The 19,737-nt window shown below is 45.5% G+C and overlaps 1 protein-coding gene across 4 annotated transcripts in view; it reads right to left on the reverse strand.

Annotated features, from left to right (window-relative positions):
• NDUFA10 (NADH:ubiquinone oxidoreductase subunit A10) overlaps positions 1-19,187 on the reverse strand; it is a 64,065-nt gene extending 44,878 nt beyond the window's left edge. For 3 of the 4 annotated variants that reach the window (XM_025404492.1, XM_025404489.1, XM_025404491.1), the window contains exons 1-7: positions 19,012-19,187; positions 15,986-16,154; positions 15,017-15,232; positions 12,593-12,679; positions 8,810-8,931; positions 5,915-5,994; positions 1,149-1,203 (exon numbers count right to left, since the gene is read on the reverse strand). In XM_025404492.1, coding sequence (XP_025260277.1) covers positions 1,149-1,203; positions 5,915-5,994; positions 8,810-8,931; positions 12,593-12,679; positions 15,017-15,232; positions 15,986-16,154; positions 19,012-19,086 — 804 coding nt within the window. In that variant the 5' untranslated portion in view covers positions 19,087-19,187. The remainder of the gene's footprint in view (positions 1-1,148; positions 1,204-5,914; positions 5,995-8,809; positions 8,932-12,592; positions 12,680-15,016; positions 15,233-15,985; positions 16,155-19,011) is intronic. The other variant, XM_025404490.1, reaches the window with a different exon arrangement.
• Positions 19,188-19,737: the final 550 nt, after the last annotated feature.

Consider the following 19,737-nt stretch of genomic DNA (forward strand, 5'->3'; position numbering starts at 1 on the left):
ATAGTGTAAGAGACAAAATGTACTATTCTTCTGCTAAGATACATGCCACCTAAACAGTTTCTCAAAGGTATATAAATACTCTAAAAACAGAAACAGAAGGCCGAGGAGAAAATGAAATGTCATTTAATCAGTCTGAGTAGAATAAACCAAGGTCTCAAAAGAACTTTACAACTGGTAGTAGGAGAGCCTGGGCGAGAATGCAGGGCTTCCCTCTGCAAGGAGAATGCTCTCTCTGTGCAGAAAAGCTCAGTTAACCTCCCTCTTCTCATCCTCCCAATGCTGAGAGGCAAATGAAGCGTGCTTGTCATCCCAGCAGCCAACTATGCAAAGCTTCTCTGTTACACGGATGCCACTCACACTTCAAGACCAGATCCTAAAATGTGTATTTTCTTCTAGAATTGTTATACCTTGTTTTGTTTTTACTAATTTATGCTTAATACATAAAATACAAAATAAAAAACTTGTTTTTTAACAAATGGATGTTCAATTGCCTCAGTACCATGTAAGAAACCATTTTCCTCTACTTCCATTTTTGTAATTATCCTTTAACGAACTAACTTTGCCAAACTGAAGATACACACAGGTGCATACGTGTCTCTGGACTCTTGTTTTGTTCCATTAGGCTCTTTATTAATTCTTGCATTAACACCACAATGCTCTCCTTACTATAATCATATAGTTTGTTTTTATATGTGAGAGGGCAAATATTCTTTCGTTACTCTTCTTCAGATGTTTTAACGTTTGTCTGGCTATTATTCAAAAAGTTCCCTGAAAACTACACCAAGATTTACTAGACTTTCACAAAATACACTAATTTAGGGAAAACTGTTATCTTTACATGTAAATCTTTCCCATTAACTAATCTACCTTTCAATTCTCCATCTCTTTAATAAAAATGGTGGAGTGGATGGCCCCCGATTCCGTGGCCTCTATAATCTTCAGATCATAGAAACTGAATTACTTAAAAGAATATCAAAACCTTATGGCCAGGGGAGTGTGGTGATGGATTTGACTGGCACTGCTTTTAGGTGATAAAATAATGATGTTTGTTAAGACCACTGGGAATCTAACTGACGATCTGATTTGCAAGAACCTTACACATGAATCAAATGTAGGAATAACTTTCAACTTTTCAACCATTTTCTTACCCTTGTTGAATCTTCAGCTTCTCTTGCAGAATACTGTAAAATCTCACATTTTTCACTGTAAGAAAAAACAAGATAAAATTCAATGTAAACTTTTCCAAGCTGAAGTTAAATGTGCTAATGAATACAAACCGCTAAAGTCTCCTGCTCGAATTTAAAACCTCACGTTCTCTGCACTGGGCACCATGCTGGGCATGTGAGGGCACATTAGAGCTTGACTGGTTCAGGAGGACATGTTGAAAGAAGCCAGAATGTTCTCATGGCTGGCTTGACAGTGACAACAGCAGGTCCATTTCCTCGTTTCCCTTCTCCTGACTACACTGCCCCCAAGCCAAGGGCGTGACAGACCACAGCCATCACTGTCCACAGGAACAAGGTACATGAGCCACGTCAGCAGCTGCACATACCATCACCAAATGCAGTGCCCGCTGCAGGGAAGGACAACGAAGCCCAGGGCCCAACCGAGGACAGGCACAGAGGGCACAAAACTGGCAAAGTGGGACACAGGTTAATTGAGCTACTAGGATTTAGAATTTACGAGACAAATGAAACCCTCAAAGTAACCTGTTTCAGCCAAACTATACAACAGGGTAGCAGCAACTCAGTTATCTTCATCCTTGATCTTTAGTCCGGCCACTGAGAATTTAGCACCAGGTCCCAGAAGGAAGGGAGCAGCAGTTCACCATGCCCGCTTCCCCCATGCCTACACTGACCATTCAGAGACCTGGCTGTCCAGCCAGGGGATGACTGAAAAGCAGCAGGTTAGCATGTCCATACCTCACCAAATGAAGAAGCTGCCCCTGCCATCATCTCCAGACCACCCAGAGGGAGCCTATGCAGTCCCAATCCTGGCCAGAGAGGCCAGCAGACAGGCCGGAACAGGAGGCTCAATGGAGTGCCCACCACGGCAGAAACGCTGGAAGCCCCTTGCAGCATAATATCAAGGGGCTACTGTGGCCCACACATCATCTGCCCAGTATAAACAAGGGACATCTCATTTAGGTGCCGGTTGCAGGAAAGGACAACAAAACCCCGGGCCTAACCGAGCACAGGCAAAGGGCATCCTTATACCGGAGTACCCTCCACACATTTAGGATGTAAACATACAGGGTAAATAAATACTTCCAAGAATGTACAAGCTATTTATTCTCATACTGAAATCAACATCTGACCCCTACAATGGTACCAAACAAACTTCACCTACCCTGCTGACCATCTTCAACAGACCACTGATGAGTCACATTCCACGGTATAGGTAAAGAGCTTGTATTTTATTAAGTCTCATTGTTACTGACTCGTATCACTTCCAAAGCGTAGGAAAAAGAAAAAAGTCTTCAAGCTCTACAATCACTCAGTAACACATCTGTTCCACACAAGTCTGTAACACACAATTCACAGAGTCATACAACTGGGTAACAGATTCTTACTGCAACAAGATCACTGCATCCCTCACGGCGCTCTTAAGATCAACATAAATGGTCAGAAACTGTAAGCAGAGTGAACAATAAATCCATAGTGAGGAAAGTAACTTACTGCACTTGCCATTAGGGCTGGCAAGGAAAAGGTCACGCTAAATACAGGACTGCTGTATTGCTTCCTGAACCGTCTACAGCTACTCATTGTTATTACGAAGAGAAAGGCACAAAGGGACAAAGAAGAGTAATTCCCTCTGCAAGTCACCTAAGAGAATCTTCAACTGAAGCGTACAGGAGACAGAGGTCTTAAGCATCCCTGATGAACAGGGCTGGCACAGAAACATTATTGGTTCTCACACAGCAATATGAAAGGTCACAAACTATTTGACATACTTGCACAAGAGTGGACATGAGAAATCAGGATGATGTGACAGGTACATTACACACACATTACTGAACAGACATCAGCTGAAGCCCCACCAGGAGCCAGGCGCTGTGTGGGGTACGGAAGGTAGGGAAGACAGGGCTCCTGCCCTCAATGAGCTCCAGACCCCAGCTACCTGCTGAGAGCAACCTGGAGAGCCCATTTTCTATCCTCTGTGTGCCTCGATTCAGCATGCTGACAATCTCGGCAACAGACAAATAAAATCGCCTCTGTCCAGTCACACCTGCTTCTCATTCCCACTGCCTTGTGAAAGGAGGCCTAAAATAAGAAGGTATCAAGTGTAGAGTCGGGGATCTGGAGGAAACCCCACAAAGGACTGGGCCGGCAGTTCACGTGCCACCTCAATGGTGGTTATTCCTACAGGTCGCTCAGGGCCAAGGAGAGCCACAAGCTGTATTCCTGAACCTGCAAGTTACTTCAATACTTCCAGAGCCTCCCCAGCTCCTCACCCACCTTAGAACAATCTGAAACAACGGACAGTTACAAAACTCGCTACATGTCAGGCTGGCCACTCAGTGCTTCTCTTCTTGTCTCTGAAATCTCAGAGCAGATGATTCTTTTTCAGAAAGGCCTTCCCTACCCTGTCTTGAGTACCTCTGTGTCTCAGCTAACACTGACACTGGGAGCTAGCATTGTTGGAGTTGAGTAAATAAACAGATGTTGAACAAGGGAATGGCCAAATGTTTGTGAAACTAAGTGATACTCATACTCATTAACACATTCATAATTAAGGTAATGAGGATAAAGACATGTACGCCTAAGATCTGGGTCATAAATATTGACAAAGCCAGAAAACACACATTCCTATGAGAGTTAGCTCATTGTGCCTCTTAAAATCCCACAATATAAATATTTTGGAAAAGGCTGCAATGCTCTTTAGGCATTCATAAGCAACACATACAAAAACAGTGAAGCATCACCATATATCAGCATGTGACAGAGAGAAGGGCTAACACAGGAGGAACTGCTCAGAGGAAGACAGGAGACAAAGAACTTCAACAGAGCCATCATCTTGTCAGGTCGATCTGCTTTATTTCAAACACTAGTATTAAAACTAAACAAAACAGTTCTCTTACTTAGCTTTGATTTTACTGTTCATTAATTACCTATGATCTAACAATATTGTCTTCTAAGGTCTAACCTAAGATCTAACAATAAAAACATTCAGTGTTTAACTAAACAATGGTTTAAATATACAAGCCCAGGAAACCTAATATTGTTTCTGTCGGGAAATAATTCCTGAATTCTAAAACACTAATGGCCAATAAATTTTAAAATACAACTCGTTATAGGCTTCTTGAAATTTTACATAAAATAGTTTCAGCCAAATTTCATAGTGAATTTCTAAGAGAAAACTTCTAAGATCCAAGTCCATCACAAAGCTGCAGTTTGATCTTGGTCTACAATTCAACACTTAAAATAATGCATACTGCACAGAGTACATCTGGTACTCATTCTTCAACGTGTGACAAACGACCCCTACATCAACTGGCTCCCATCAATCCATAGGCTTGAGCTGTCAGGTAAGATCTACTTTAACAATGAACAGAGACTGTATCTGTTCCTAAAACAAGAGCTAAAAGCACAGCAAGCCCAAGTGGTAAGAAATAAACGCCTGAGGCTTAACGAGTCTACGAGGGTGGCAAAGCAAAAGAAACACGCCCCGTGCGCAGGCTGAAACCAGCCATCATTTTGCTGATGCTGTAGCTAGAAATTCCATTTGAGAACTTACGAGAAAGCTCATTCTCAGTGATGTTTCTGAAGCCAGAAAATCTCCAAGAGTAATTTTTGAGCCTGAAACTCTAGGGTCAACTATCTCTGTTTATGCTGTTTATTCACGTTGGCTCTAGATACTTCCCTTGGTATTGTGGCCTTGGAAATAGGGCAGTACAACAGGTTAAAAGGAAGCCAGAGGCCACCCTGTCTTCTTACCACCTAAGAAAGAAACGCTCACCACAAACAAGCAGAGATGACATAAACGTTAATACTTACGGTACAGAAAAAACTCGCTAAATAAAACATTTCTCTTACTTTTTATTGTTTATTAATTACCTACAGTCTAACAATATTATCTTCTGAGGTTGTTCATTGTAAATATTCAGTATTTAACTAAAATAGATTTTAAAATAAAACTTTTTTCTAAAATTACTATATCTTTATTTCCAACTTCACAGTTACTTTGAAATTTTAAACAACAAGAACATGAGATTTTTAGGCACCAAAAGAGGCTTAGGTTTTTAAAACGTATGAGAAATAGTATAAAAATCTTCAATTCAAGCATTATTCAAACAATCTGAGTTTAACTGGACTTGAATGAGTGTGGCAGACACTCCTTCTACACGAATACACCCCAGAAGCACAGAACGACAAGCCATAGGACAAGCGAAACCACATTTTCCGTGTGCTTTCAACAAAGAAAGAAAGGGGGAAAAGGAAGAAAGACAGTCTGGTGGTGTTTCCTTCATCTAATCCAAACATCTCTCAAGGACATCAGTGAAGAATGTCTAGAGAAAATGTTATCTTTCACGAATTTTCTCCATGAATACAATCCCAATCAATCCTTCTAGGTAAACACAAATGTTTAGTTGACACCTGAAGTAAAAATACGTAAGTTCTCTACGGTAAAACCTGTCATGGAATAGAGCTTGGTTTACTTCTAGCATCAAAACACTTCGGAAATATAGCAGAGCAAAAGTATTGACAAGAAAACCAAAACAAACAAACCAATAAACCCCACAAAAATCAAACTGAAATGTCTCCTGTTTTTCTTATTTATAAACATCAGATTACACATCTCAGACAATATCCACTGCAGTAAATAAGACAGAACACTGCCCGGGCTGCTGGAGCCTGAGAAACGACTGGCGAAGAAGCTTTAGTCCCGTAAGTCGGTCGTGCGTTTGGCTCACCTCATCTCAGGGAGGAAGGTCTTCTTATAGGCATTCTCAATGTCCTGCAGATAGGCAGAGGTGATCTTCATTTCATGTGGCTAAACAAAAGCAGAAAAATCAAACGCGAACATTTAGAGTCCATTTTCTTTGACCTGTGCATACATAAAATGCAAATCACTGGGCACTATTTTCTCACCACTCACGTCGGGCACTGTGGGGACTGTGGGGTGACAGCAAAGGGCCCCAACGTCAGCTAGAATCATTCTCCATCTACGAGAGTGAACACCTGAGCCTGCCCATGTGCTCTCACAGCGTGACTTTCTCCACACATCCTAAGATGCGTACTTAGGGCAAGAAAGAAGCCTGTTATCAAGCAGCACTGCCTGTCTTTCCTGTCTGCCTCATGCCTGAGTGTAGCAAAGAAAGAGCACCAACAATTGGGGGCAGCGGCCTGTCTGTCCGCCACCTGTCCTCGGCACACCCTCTTCTTGTCCCCTGACTCTCCCTGCATCTCTCCAACTTGCCCTCCACCTTCATCGCTCACCCATCTCCCCGCAACCACTCCTCCCACTTTCTACAGCTCTCACCTCCCTCATCATCTGAAATGTGCTATGCCAATTTCAGAAACTTGAAAATCCAATTACGAGTAGCAAGTTTTAAAATGTAAAACTCCTTACAGTTTCACACTATCTTCTCAGCCTGTTTCATTTTCTTCATGTCATTTTCCTCTATTTGACATATTTATTATGTATCTCCTTGTTTGCTGTAGGTCTCCCCATCAGCACACGAGCTCACGGGGAGGACCTCACCCACCCTGTGCACTGATATGTCCCCAGCACCACCAGGGTCCGGTACACAGTGGATGCTCAATCAACACAGGAGAGAGGAAGGAAGAAAGAAATGAACAAGCCTGCTGTTTCAACTTACAAAATGATGAAAACATTCTAAAACTGGATTACGGCAAGAGTGGCAACAACTTGGTAAATTTACCAAAAATCATTCCATCGTACCCTTAAAATGGGTGAACTTTATGAAGCATGAATTATACCTCACTAAAGCTATTCAAAGTAAGAAAAACACTATCATTCAAAGAATATTTACTGAACACGTAATTAATTCCAGTAATGAGACGGGGTACAGGGAAAGGATGATAAAGGCAATGTTGCATTTCATTGCTCTGTCAAAAGGGGGAAAGACTGTAATTGGGAGTTCTATTTTCCAATAAGAACTTGGTGTCTGAGCAGAGACCATCTTTGTTCACCTTTGCAGCCTCCAAGGTGCCTGGCACAGGTGCCTTGCATATAGGAGGTGCTCTGTATTAGAGGAGTGAGTGAAATTAACAAAAGTATAAAAGAGGTGATATGATTCTAAATCTCTATCATTAGCTATGTTCCAAGTAGAATAAGATTAAATGTTTACTGATTATAAAAGAAACTCTAGTGTAATACAAGCCCATAACATGCAACATAACACAACCATCTCAGAAATCAGACCTGAAGTTAATTGATAAAACATGTAGTTACTGATCACTTTGACTGTTTTCTTAGAATCTAGAAATGGTTTTCGGATATTCCCATCAGTTATTCCCAAAAGCTGCAATATTGAGACACAGACTGCATTGAAATAAAAATCAAAATAAGAACACAGACTTACTGATAATGTGACATCTTTTATAAAATGGGGTAATTTCAGCTGGTGACAGTATTAAAGACTTTACTTGGAAAAATTAAAAAGTTGACAGCTCTACTTTAGACCTCAGAATTATTTTTGAAATACTGTTTTCCCAGATAACAAAAGAATTACCTAGAGAATGTTAAATATATGACTTTGTTTTTCCCAATAAATATCAGCATAATAAGCAAAAGTGTCCAGTTATTCCACTGAGAAACAAACATTTTGAACTTGCAGTTCCCTCCTTTTGCCACTTGATGGAAGGTTCTTGGAAGTCTAACTATGCAACATACTTAAAAGCATGTGCTTAAACAGTAACAGGTCCAGAGCGGCAATAGAAAGGTATATACAGATGTCTTGCTGTTTCTACTGTTGCAGCAGAGAGAAGGAAAGTTAGTCTTCTGGATCTTTCAGGAGCAGCAAAAAATACCCAGAGCTTTACTGTGGCCCTCACACCATCCAGAAAGGTATTTCCTGAGCACCTACAAGAATTCCGGCAGTGAGGGTGGGCACCAGAGCGAGGAACAGGCAGGAAGTCCTGCATTTTCATCACAGTATCAAAAAGGAGACCACATTCTCCTCCAGGGAAAAATAACACAGTATTAAACAAGAACTCGCCACAGGGCAAAGACAGTCCTTGTTTCATCTCTGGATCCTCCACCAAGCCGCCAACACAGCTACCCACAGACTCAGGGTCCCTTCGAAAGGCATTGTTTCCAGGCCACCTAATTAAGATCCAACGAAAACTACAAAGAGTAAATGGATGTGTGTGGAGATCACCGCTCTACTGTGCTGGAATCAGTAAGAAAAAGGGGGAGAGGCACGATTTGCGTTAAATAGATTGAAGTGATGAGGGATAGAAGAAATTGCTTTCAATGTGAAAGAAAACGATAGGACACAAAAACCTCATCACAGAACAGAAAGGTACGTGACAGAGGGATGGAGGATGCTCTGCCAGGAGGCCCTCCCCAGTCTCCAAAGTTTAAACAGCTGAGGGGACTCGGGGACCACAGTGGGACCGCAGAGCACTGGTGGGCAGCAGGTCCTCAGGCGGCGGCACCAGGCCAAGCCCTGGGGTCTCCCCTCCACCCCTGCAGATGCCCTCTCTCGGGTGGGACCAGGGTGTGTGTCACCCCTCCTAGTGAGGACTGGTGGGAATTAGTGTGCTATTAACACAGGGCTTTTAGTGCTGATCTACATGAAAAATGGAGATGCCTGGCCTTTGGTTTCAAACTGCATTACATCTCCTTTCTTCTGAATCCTCCTCTGGACCTCTGGAACGGGCACATCGATGTAGACCACCAGGTGCGGGGGCAAGTATTCACAGGCAGTGATGTTCTTCACTTCGTTGTAGTGGTCCACACCTGGCACACAAGAGAAATGGGCATCGTCACCTACCAGTCCCCACACAGGTTTCTAAAACACGCTACCCCCTGAATAAAAGGGCAAACATACATGCAATTCTCAGAGAAAGCAGCAATCTACAGACCCTAGCTCAGCCACAGTTCTAAGCACTGACCACACACGGCATGTGACTGTGCTCCAGGTGCCACAGGGCATGTGCAGACAGCAGCTGTGGTGCCCACAACCCTGCAAACAGGGCTTCTCGCCTCTACTGTATTTACAAACCAAAGGACTGAGGACCAGAGAAATTAAGCTACTTACACAAGTAAAATATCAGCATTTAAACTGTGACCTTAATCATCCTAAAAGACAGATCTTTAGCACATCTTAGCCACATTTAAGGGGTCACTTTTGCTTCTGAGGCAAGGCGTAGTTCACGCAAGATGGAGGTCACAGTTCAGTGATCTTTGAACTGAAATATATTCCATATACCTGCAGTGTATACCTGCTACTATGTTTCTTCATAGTAACAACAGATACAAGAGTCTGGTCTTCTCTAGAAAATAAAAAACAGCTTTAAACACTTTATTTTTCAAATAACTCAGCTGAAAATCAAGCTACATTTATCCCGGTTCAGTAAGCATCATCAGTTGCACAGAAGTATCTACTGAGTCTGATTTAGTGACAAAATGAAATTGAAAGCAGCTAAGGCTGAGGAATAATTTTCCTAAAGTGATCACTACACAGAATGCATAATCCAGACGGCATCCGCAGGGCCCATGCCACCCAAGGGAACCCTGCCGCTCCTCAGAACACTCTACACCCGCACGTGCTCGTGCACACCCGACCTCCCGGAAGCCAGCAGAGAGTGCACGCCAGTGCATGTGGACAGGCCACGTTGAGAAGCCATCCCCTCCGCAGCTTTTCACATGTGGAACCTTCCAGAAGTGACGGATGGCCACACTAGGGTCCACAGAAAGACAGTTATTTTGAGGAAATGGGCTGGGCACAGTGGCTCACGCCTGTCATCCTGGCACTTTGGGAGGCCAAGGTGGGCACAGATCGCTGGAGCCCAGGAGTTCAGGACCAGCCTGAGCAACATGGTGAAATCCCATCTCTACCAAAAATACAAACATTAGCCAGTCTCCTAACCTAGTCTCAAAATAAATAAATAAAAATTTTAAAAGTTAAATTAAAATTAAATTTAAAGAAAAGTTCCAGTGAGTATTCCTAGTAACCTACTCTAGAGGCGATCACGGGATGGGCCTTGGCTCATGGTCAGGGATGGCTTGAGCTAAAGAAAAAGACCACCCAGGAGGAGGTGTGACGAAGCGAAGGACGGAGGCTGCCAGTGGAGCACCGTTCCCCTGAGCATAGAAACACACCCGCAGCCAGGCAGAGCACACAGGGCCTCAGGTCTGCTTCCCGACTGCTGGGCCGGTAGCAGGCTGGGCTCTCCTGCTGCTGAGATGAAACCTTCCTTCATCGAGTCTCTGCTCTCACCTTCCTTCCCGCCGATACACTCACTTCTCAGGTGGTTCCCACCTTGCTCTATGCCACCTGTCCTTTAGCCAACATGATCTGCTTTCCCCCAGCCCAGCACTGAAACGACTCTGGCTAACGTCACCAGCCCCCACAAAGTGAAACATGACAGTCACCTCTCAGTTCTCATCACAGTTACAGCACATGTGACACCAACAACCAACTCTCCCCACATCCCTTCTGCTTCCTCCTGTGCACCTCTGATCATTCAGCTTCAATCCGTCAGGGGGGTCTCATCTCCCCAGAAACAGTCCCCCAAGGATCTGGTCTCAGCCCTCCCCCATCACTACTTGGGCTTTCCCAAGAAAAGCATGCCCTTGGTCAGTGCTGGACCCCCAACGCCTGCAGACTACCTCCAGCCCAGGGCAGTCCTCAGACTTCAGCAGACACTCAGCAGACGCCAACAGGTGTCTCCTGCCACCTTGCCATGGGAACCTCACACTCAGGAATCTGACCTACCCAAACATGAAGCCACCTGCGTCCACTGCCCCTGTGCATCCTTCCCCCTTAGCAGCTCACCAGCCAGGGCAGGTCCACACCACTCCCCACTGTGCACGCAGGAAGCCACCCACCCAGGCCTGCCCAGTGTCCCTCCTGAGCAGCAACTCCCATTGCCCAGCGCAGCCTCCCTGCTGGGGATGCCTGTCCCACCCCAATTTCCTCCCAGATAGGCTCCTTCCACTTCCGTCTCTCCTCACCAAATGCATCCTTCAGACGAAGGCCTGCAACCATTTTAAACTCACATCTAACCACCTCTGCTATGCTAAAGACCTTCCAGTGGTCCCTCACTAGTTTCAGGACAGAAGCCAGCATCCTCGCCAAGGCACAGCTCCTTCCTCGTGCAGCCTCAGCCAGCATCATTCTCCCCCAGCACCCAGCCCTCACTACAGGACACCACCACCAGCCTGCGGCACACGCGGGCTTCTCCACCATCCCCACGCCTCCCTCACTCCTGCTGCGCTACAGATGACAGGCCATTCGTCAAAACAGCTGTCCCTGACACTATCCCATCTCCCAGTTGGTTACACATTTCTCCTATGTGCCCCTAAAGCAGCCAGGAGTAATGCTCAGGAGCTGCTATTAACCATCTTGATTGCAACTGATTGCAATTAACCATCTCCACTGGTTCAACAGCCCCCAACCCTGGGCCTGTGGGAGCCTTGTCTTACGTTTCTTCATATTCATATCCCGAGCACCTAAGAGAACCTGGCACACCACAGGCACTCCAGAAACACCTGCTGGTGACCTGACCCGCTGCTCAGCATACCCAGGGAGGATCAGCCCCCATCAGAAGCAAGGGCTTGCAGTGCTCTTGTGGGCAGCAAGCTCACAGGTGGAATACCCGCAACACCAGGACACACGAGCAGCCAGGAGCAGGCGTCTCCTCCGCAGAATCGTCACCTGGCTTGCTTTGGCCTCCTCTTTCACTCACTAACCAATAGTACTTCCTCTGAGTTCCCAGATTCCAGTTTTCCACTGGCTCCAGCCACCTCAGTCTACAGATGAAAACGCCGTCAGTCAGGCTGTCCACCAGGCCTGTTCAACACACCACCCAACAGAGTTCTAGTCACAGACACCCCAACCCCACCCTGACTCCTCAAGGTCAGCCTGCTTCAAACCACATGGTCTTTGTTCCTTTCCACTTGCCACTTGTCAGACCTTCCCCAATACAGCAACACAAAGCTACTGTCCTGAAAAATGGCAACGTGTCAGAGGGAAGGACTGTGGTGATGCCGGCAACTGGCAGGGCCAACATCCCAATTCATCAAAATCATACACTAGAAACTGGAGCGTTTATTACAATTAGAGCTACAGCCTAGGTATTGCTAGGGCACGCTGAGCGCGGGGCAGGTTCTCACGGGAGGCTGTGGGGACTGCAGTTTAAGCTGTGTGTGTTTGAGGTCCAGGGCTCCAATCTGCTTTTACAGGGAGACATGATAGCACAAAAGACACCGATTTTAGGAGGGAGAAAGGGTGGAAGACATCTTAGGAAGTCCCTTTTTCCAGTGGAGACCGATTAAGTAATGGCATTTATTCATCAACAAACATTCATAAACACAGTAAGTGCAAGGTGAGTCTATTACAGCCTTTGCAAAGACACACCACACACCCAGAAGCCTGTCTGCAACCCTGACTCACACTGCTTTCGGATGAATCCCTGGTTGTACATCGCCTCCAGGAACACAAAGTCACTGAAGATGGAGCGCTCCAATACAACACCTTGTCCTGTTTAAAAACAAGCAAACAGAAACCGAAAATCAGACACAGAGCATAGCACTGTCAACTGATCACTGTATTTCAGAAAAAAGAAAATCACAGTCATTCACAATTCCATTTCCACACCAAAATACTGAAAAGAACATACACATATTTAAAAGTGGAAAGTCATTTTCAAAAACTGAAATTGTCTTTTCAGTTTTGAGCAATATAACATTGTTTCATTCAGTCAGCTATAACGGAAAGCATCCAGTTAATACAAAAAGTGCTTTGTTTTTAAATAATGTATTCCATCCCTACAGTGTCCACCCCCATCCTGCTCCTTCCCCCACCATTCCAGTCAGGTCTACCAATGCTGGGCTACTTCTCAACCTCACCTCCGTCCACTCCCAGCCTCACTGGCTGTGTTACTATCACAGCAGCCCCGTCGGAGACTGGTGCAGCTCAGAGCACTGGTCCCCGGTTCCCAGCCAGCCTCCCTGTGGTCAACCCTGCTGTGCCTGGGCAGAGGCTTCCCCTAATCTTCCTACCTAGCCTCTCGCCGTGGCCTCCTTCCTCAGAGCACCCACCACTCACCTGGGACAAGACATTCTTGTTTCCACATCGAGTCTTCGTCCCCCTACTAAAACACAGGCTTCCCTCCCTGTGGCACCCGTAGCTCCCAGAATGGGTCTGGCACACAGCAGTCATGCACTAAATATTTAATGAATACATTAACCCAGCGCCAATGTGCCCCAAGAACACTGAGATGGGAGCAAGCTGCACCTTTTTTTTCTAAACGGGAAATAGGTTACTATAGCACACAAAAAAGCAAGGTTTTATTTAACAAGTAAAATGTTTCTTTTTCATTTTAAGAAATGAATAGTCAGAAGACAGGGTTGAAGAATGCTTCAAAAAGAACGTGGAGTAAGCCTGGATGTCAGTCTAAGTCCATGCTACGACATCAGCTCCTGGATTGGCTCCTGGTAAAGCACCTCAAAACAGAAACAGCAGACCACATTGTTTTCTTAGGAGTAACACTAACTAAGATCAGGGCTTACGTTCATATAAGAAAAGAAAGAATCACTGATAAAATGTTGAAAAAGCAAGACAATGACTCCACCACTGTAAAACTGTGTAGATACGTGTCATGGACACACACTGCATCCGTGGAGACCTGAAGGAGCACAGGCAGCGGCTCCTGAGCACAGCTCTGAGAAGGAGCCCTGTCAGCCGGCCACTCTTGGTGAAAACCACATTCTTGTTCTCACAGCTCAGACCCCATGAAGCCAACCCTAGTGGGAGCTGAGCTTGTGTGTGAGAAGCTCATCAGAGGCACTGCCAATCGATGAGCGTGGCAAGCACTGCAATGTAAAACAGACACACAGGCCCCAAGAACCCACCCAGCTCCCTCTCTCTGCACACAGATGTGCCCTTTGCTGCCACCTGTGAATTCAGGACTGCCGTGGCATGGTAGCTTTGACCACAACTCGGCAGTGCATCTGCGGTCCAACTCTCAGGATGTCTAGCATGCACTGCTGTTTCCCAGGATGATTACAGTCGCCCCTGGCTGGACCCTAACCTCGTTCTGCACACAAGTAGTCCATGTTCCTGCCCTTTCATCCACATTCCCTTCCTCTCCTAACTATACTTTCTGATCCCTGTTCTCCATCTCCCTGACTCCCCAGTACACAGCTCCACTTTCTGGTCCCTGTCTCCATCTCCCCGGCTCCCCAGTACACAGCTCTACTTTCTGATCCCCATCTCCATCTCCCAGCCTCCCCCCAGTACACAGCTCCTGCCCATTTCCTTCCTGTTTGGACATCTTCAAGGGAAGCATCCTCTCCTCCTGCACTGGCCTATGGGACTCTGCATGTTCTCCCTACCCCCGTCATCTTATCAAGGTTAACGTCTACCTTGTGGCTTTATGGTGAATTCCAGCCTATCTCTGGGCCCTCCAGAACAACCCTATTTTGTTGGCATCCACATCTCTGTCTGTATGGCACATGCACAATCTTCATAAGTGTGATCCCATTTCCTCCTGGACACTTCTATGCTCTCTTTTCCCCTTTGTTTTGACACATTTCATATATAAATGAATATGTAAGTATAGAAGCCCAAAGCAGTGCCTTGAGAATTCTATACAATCCATAAATCTCACTCCAGTATCCACAATGAAATAGCATTAAATTAATTCTGAAGCAAAAATAACACAATCTCAAGAAATTCATGATCTTGTTGGAAAGACAGAGCTTACTTCATCAAACACCCTTAAAGGAAAGCTCGACTCAGTGGCAATTTAACGTGGCTGAATTCTAGAACAGCATTCAAGTACAGAACAAGTCTAACTGCCCAGAAATACTGCACCTGTCGTCAGCAAGTGCTCCAACGCATCCGAGTACTGCAGGAGGCGACTGCTGTACAACCAGGACTGCAGGCGGTAACTGTGGCCATCATTGCTTCTTGGATCATCATAAAATTTCTCCAAACTAAGATTGCCACTATAGTCTTCGGCGAGGGGCTTCCCATCTCCTGTGGTACTGTCTGCATAATGAATCCCCGCTTCAGGAAAGTGCTTGAAGCCTGAAAAGAGAAACAATCGATGCAGTCTCATGTACATCACTCACTTCCCGCAGGGAGCAGTGTGGCCTAGCCAAAACACACAGCCTGCCCGATTATCACCACCAGGGATGGCGTCAAAGACCTAGAGAAAGTCACCTTCATGCCTGGGTTTCATCATGTATGAAGGGAATACACAACATATACGAGCAAGCATGTGAGCGAAGGAGCTTGCACCGTGCCCTTATCCAGGTTCCTCCTGAAAGCACTGCTCCCTGTAACCACAGGAGCCCCCTCTAGCGGGCAGCTGCTGTCATGCAGGTGCTACAGAAAGGTACGAGGGACACACAGCTGCACCAGGAGTCCGGAAGGGGCTCTAACCTTGGCTGTGGGACCCAGCTATGTGGCAGCCGCTCACTTAGGAGTATACCCATCTGTGAGTGAGTACCATCCTCAGCTCTATTTCAGAGGCTGTCGCAAAGTTCAAACACAACAGTTTACGTGGAAGTGCCCTGCTTACACTGTCCACATAAAATTCCAATTCAAACTGACAACCAGCATGGATTTTTACAAATTTTCCAAACACAAAAGATTAAAAACAGCTTTTTCTTGTTTTATAAAACAGCTTTTTCAATAAACAAAAATGTGAAATACCCATCTTAGGTCCAATTATTAAACATTTAATATTATTTAATATTAATATTGAAGAAACACCAGTGAAATAAGCAAACATATATCTGAGAAAAACGTATCATTCTGTATAACATAAAATCATACCTAGTTTCTCTGCTACTTCTTTTGCAAGTCTGCCTTTTCCGGTACATATATTGCCATCTACAGTTATCACCTTGCTGTGCTCTGTCAGTCTTGTACTTGTTTTATCCCCAAATAGGAAATGCCACATTCCATAGCGCAGCTTGCACTGCACACTGCTATGAATTCCTCTCTGAAAAACACAAAATCACACAGCAGCACGTTGTGACCACTCTGGTTCCTGTAGGCATTAGCAATTATTAGGTAAAAATACTGAGAAATCTCTTGGTGATAAAAATGCCAACATCTACATCTTTATTGCCTATTAATTTGTTTAATTAGCTGTCTATCCCCCACCACTCTGTACATGCAAGTTTCATTAAGGGCAGATATATTGTCTGTTTGTTCACTGCTAAATCCTCAGGCCCTGGAACAGTGTCTGAAATTTTTATTAAATATGTTTACTATGTTCAATAAAAATTGGAGGGAGGGAGGGAGGGGAGATGGATGGATGGATGGGTGGATGGATGGACAGACGGACGGACGGACGGAAGGAAGAAAGACAGGGATGGAGGGGAGCTTGGGAGTGAAGGGAAGGGAATAAAAAATATTTCTCTAATCCAAGCTTCTGTACCCAGCTCCTGACCTAGTTACTCCACTGCCTATTAAACAGCTCCACCTAGATGTCCTGAAGGCACCTGAAGGTAACAGAGTTAAGGTGAAAAGCCCCCAAATCTGCTTTCCCTCACAGCAGGGAATATCCACTACCTAACAAGCAAAAGAGAGCAAATTTTAGTGACACCTTCCTTCAACTGCAGAATTACGCACAAAATCCTAACTCTTCAAACTCTCTGGACACTGCATCACCTCCCTATGCTATGTGCTGACTCTGTAGACATCCTCACACCTCTCATCTATAAGGCAAAGACCTGCTTCAACTCCTATCTCCAGCGTCCCAATTTATTCTCCACGCTAAACCAAAACAATCCTTCCAAAAAAAGAAAAAAAAAATCACCAAAAGTAAAATAAACTGAAAAAGTTCAACACGTATGATGGGATAATAGCCTTATTATATACAGAGATTGTATAGCACAAGAAGCAAAACAAAGAATAAAAACACATAGCTTATTTTAAAATTATAAAATACAGCTAAAAACCACATGAAAAAGTGGTTAATCTTGCTACAAAAAAAACAAAAGACTATCATCAAGAGACATTAGTTTTTCATGTATCAAAATGAGAAATAATTTTTAAAATGATTACAGAGTTAGGACAACACAATGAGTACCATCCTAAACTGCTAATGGTAATGAAACCTAGAGGACACTGGGTCTACAGCATTAGGAATCCATTCAAAGGCTATATACATAAGACTGACCTATAAGGATGCTCAATGAAGTATGACATGGAACATCAAAAATGCAAATAGAAACGCTTAAATGTCCGACAACGAAGGAATAGTTAAAAAAATTTAAGGCATATCCATATTATGGAATACTAAGTACTCAAGAAAATATAAAAATATTAAAATACTTCTTTGTGAAATTTAAATAAAACAGGAGAATATAAAATATCACGATATTTTTCGATCCTGATTTATTTGATAACTGAAGAGTAAGAAAGAAACAAGTTACAAAACAATGCAGGGCAGACAACCCAATTTAAAAATGGGCAAAAGATGTGAACACCTCTCGCAAATGAAATTAACTCAGATAGCAAATAAGCATATGAAAAGATGCTGAACACTGTATGTCCTGAGATATTCCAAAGTTAAAACAAGATGCCACTACGCATCTATCAGAATGGATAGCAACCCAAAGTAACTAACAGCCCCGCACGCTGGCAAGCTTGCAGAGCAACAAGGAGAGCCTTCACTGCTGGTGGGAGTCAAATGGCACGGTCACTCTGGAAGATGGCTTGGCACCTGCTTAGAAAACTAGTCTTACTACATGATCCGGTAATCACTCTTCCAGGTATTACCCAACTGATATAAAAATGTGTTTCCAAACACAATCTGCACATACATGATTACAGCAGCTTTATTCATAATTGCCAAAAACTTGAAGCAACCAAGATGCCCTTCAATTGCTGAATGGATTAACTGAAGTACATCCATGCAATGAGATATTATTCAGTGATTAAAAAGAAATGAGTTATCAAGCCACGAAGACATAAGTGAATCTTACACAGATACTTCCAAGTATTCAAGGCGTCTGAAAAGGCAATATATTGTATAATTCTAATTATATGACATTCCACAAAAGGCAACTATGGAAATGGTAATGATACCTGTGGTTGTCAGGGGTTCGAGGAAAAGAAGGGTTTAATAGGTAAAGCAGAGGCGAATTTTTTAAGGCAGGGAAGCTACTCTGTATGAACCTATAACAGTGGCGACATGCCATCATACACTTGTCAGAACCCATAGAACCTTATAGCACAAAGAAAAAGATCCATAGCACCTTATAGCACAAAGAATGCATGCAATGTATGCACATTTTTGAAAACTCATTAGGTAGAAGGATCCCAGGATGTAAAGCAGAGTATGACAAAGCAATCCAACTGTGTTACAAATGTATGAAACAATTTCACTGAAAAAGGCGGGGGCAAACTGCTAAGAAATGAGTAGTCAGTAAGAGTAAAGGCAGAAGGAAGAGAACACAAGCACTGGACTCCGTTTCTGCTCAACATCGCATCACCCCAGCACCTAGCAGGGCCCGACCTTTAAATGGCTCTTGACAGGGCTGCTACGTGAATTATCGAATGACAAGCGCGCGTGCCCCCGGCCTGCCACCTGCACACTGGCCTCCCGCATCAGGGCAGCCTCCGGGCGGATCACCTCCGCGCTCCAGCGTTTTGCTTAAAGCTGAGATAAAATGGCCTGCAGAAGCTCGTGGCCCCCCTGAAGTCTGTCCACGACCAAAGACCAAACAGTTCCGGAGGCCGGAGGGGTCCCCCAAACCCACCCCGAGAGCGACCCTGGGAGCCGCCGCCAGAGGCCGGGTGAGATATGGAACTGCCCCCCTCCCCCACCTCGCCCGCTGCCCGCTCACCACGCGCTGGGCGCCAGCCGCCAGGACCCGGGCGGACGCGGACGTCGGGGCCAGTTTCAGGAGCCGGAAGGCCATGGCTACCCCGTCAGCTCAGGCTCAAGGACCCAAGGAGACGCGGTCGCGGCGGGGCCCTTTCCCGCGGCAGGCGCGCTGCCGTGACGTCACGGCTGGGGTGCCCGCGGCGCCTGTCTGGAACCTTCTAGCGGCGCGTCGGGGCGGTGCTGCGCCGAGGCCCTCGGGGGCTTCCGCGGAGATCGCCAGCGGGCTGCCGGGGTCGTGCGGGTTGGGCTGAGGACTGAGAGCCAGGGGTTGGAGGTGAGGGTGGGGGCAGCAGGCTCGCTGCCCGGCCCCTGCCTAGGTTCTGAGTTGCTGCAGTGTCGGGAGAGCTGAGGCAGCCCCGGGCGTGGAGCGACCTCTGCGTCTCAGGGTCCTGCGTCCCAGGGTCTTGTGCTCCCCGCGTCCCCGAATCCCGCAGGCGCGGTGTGGACGTCAAAGCGACCTCCTAGAGAACGTTTCTAGCTCTCAGAACGTTCTAGCTGGGGAGGGAAAGGGGGAAAGCGGGGCGAGGAGCGGAGGGACGGGGTGGAACCCCTGCCGCGGGGCGCCAGTCCGGGACAGGGACCTGGCAAGGACGGCCTGGGTCGCCTCTGGGGCTGAAGGCTGAGTGGTCTCATCCAGGGGACCTGCTGTGAACACACTGAATAGAGTGGAAAACAAACGGAAAAG

This window comes from Theropithecus gelada, chromosome 12, assembly GCF_003255815.1.
Source record: "Theropithecus gelada isolate Dixy chromosome 12, Tgel_1.0, whole genome shotgun sequence".
NCBI classification, from domain to species: domain Eukaryota; kingdom Metazoa; phylum Chordata; class Mammalia; order Primates; family Cercopithecidae; genus Theropithecus; species Theropithecus gelada.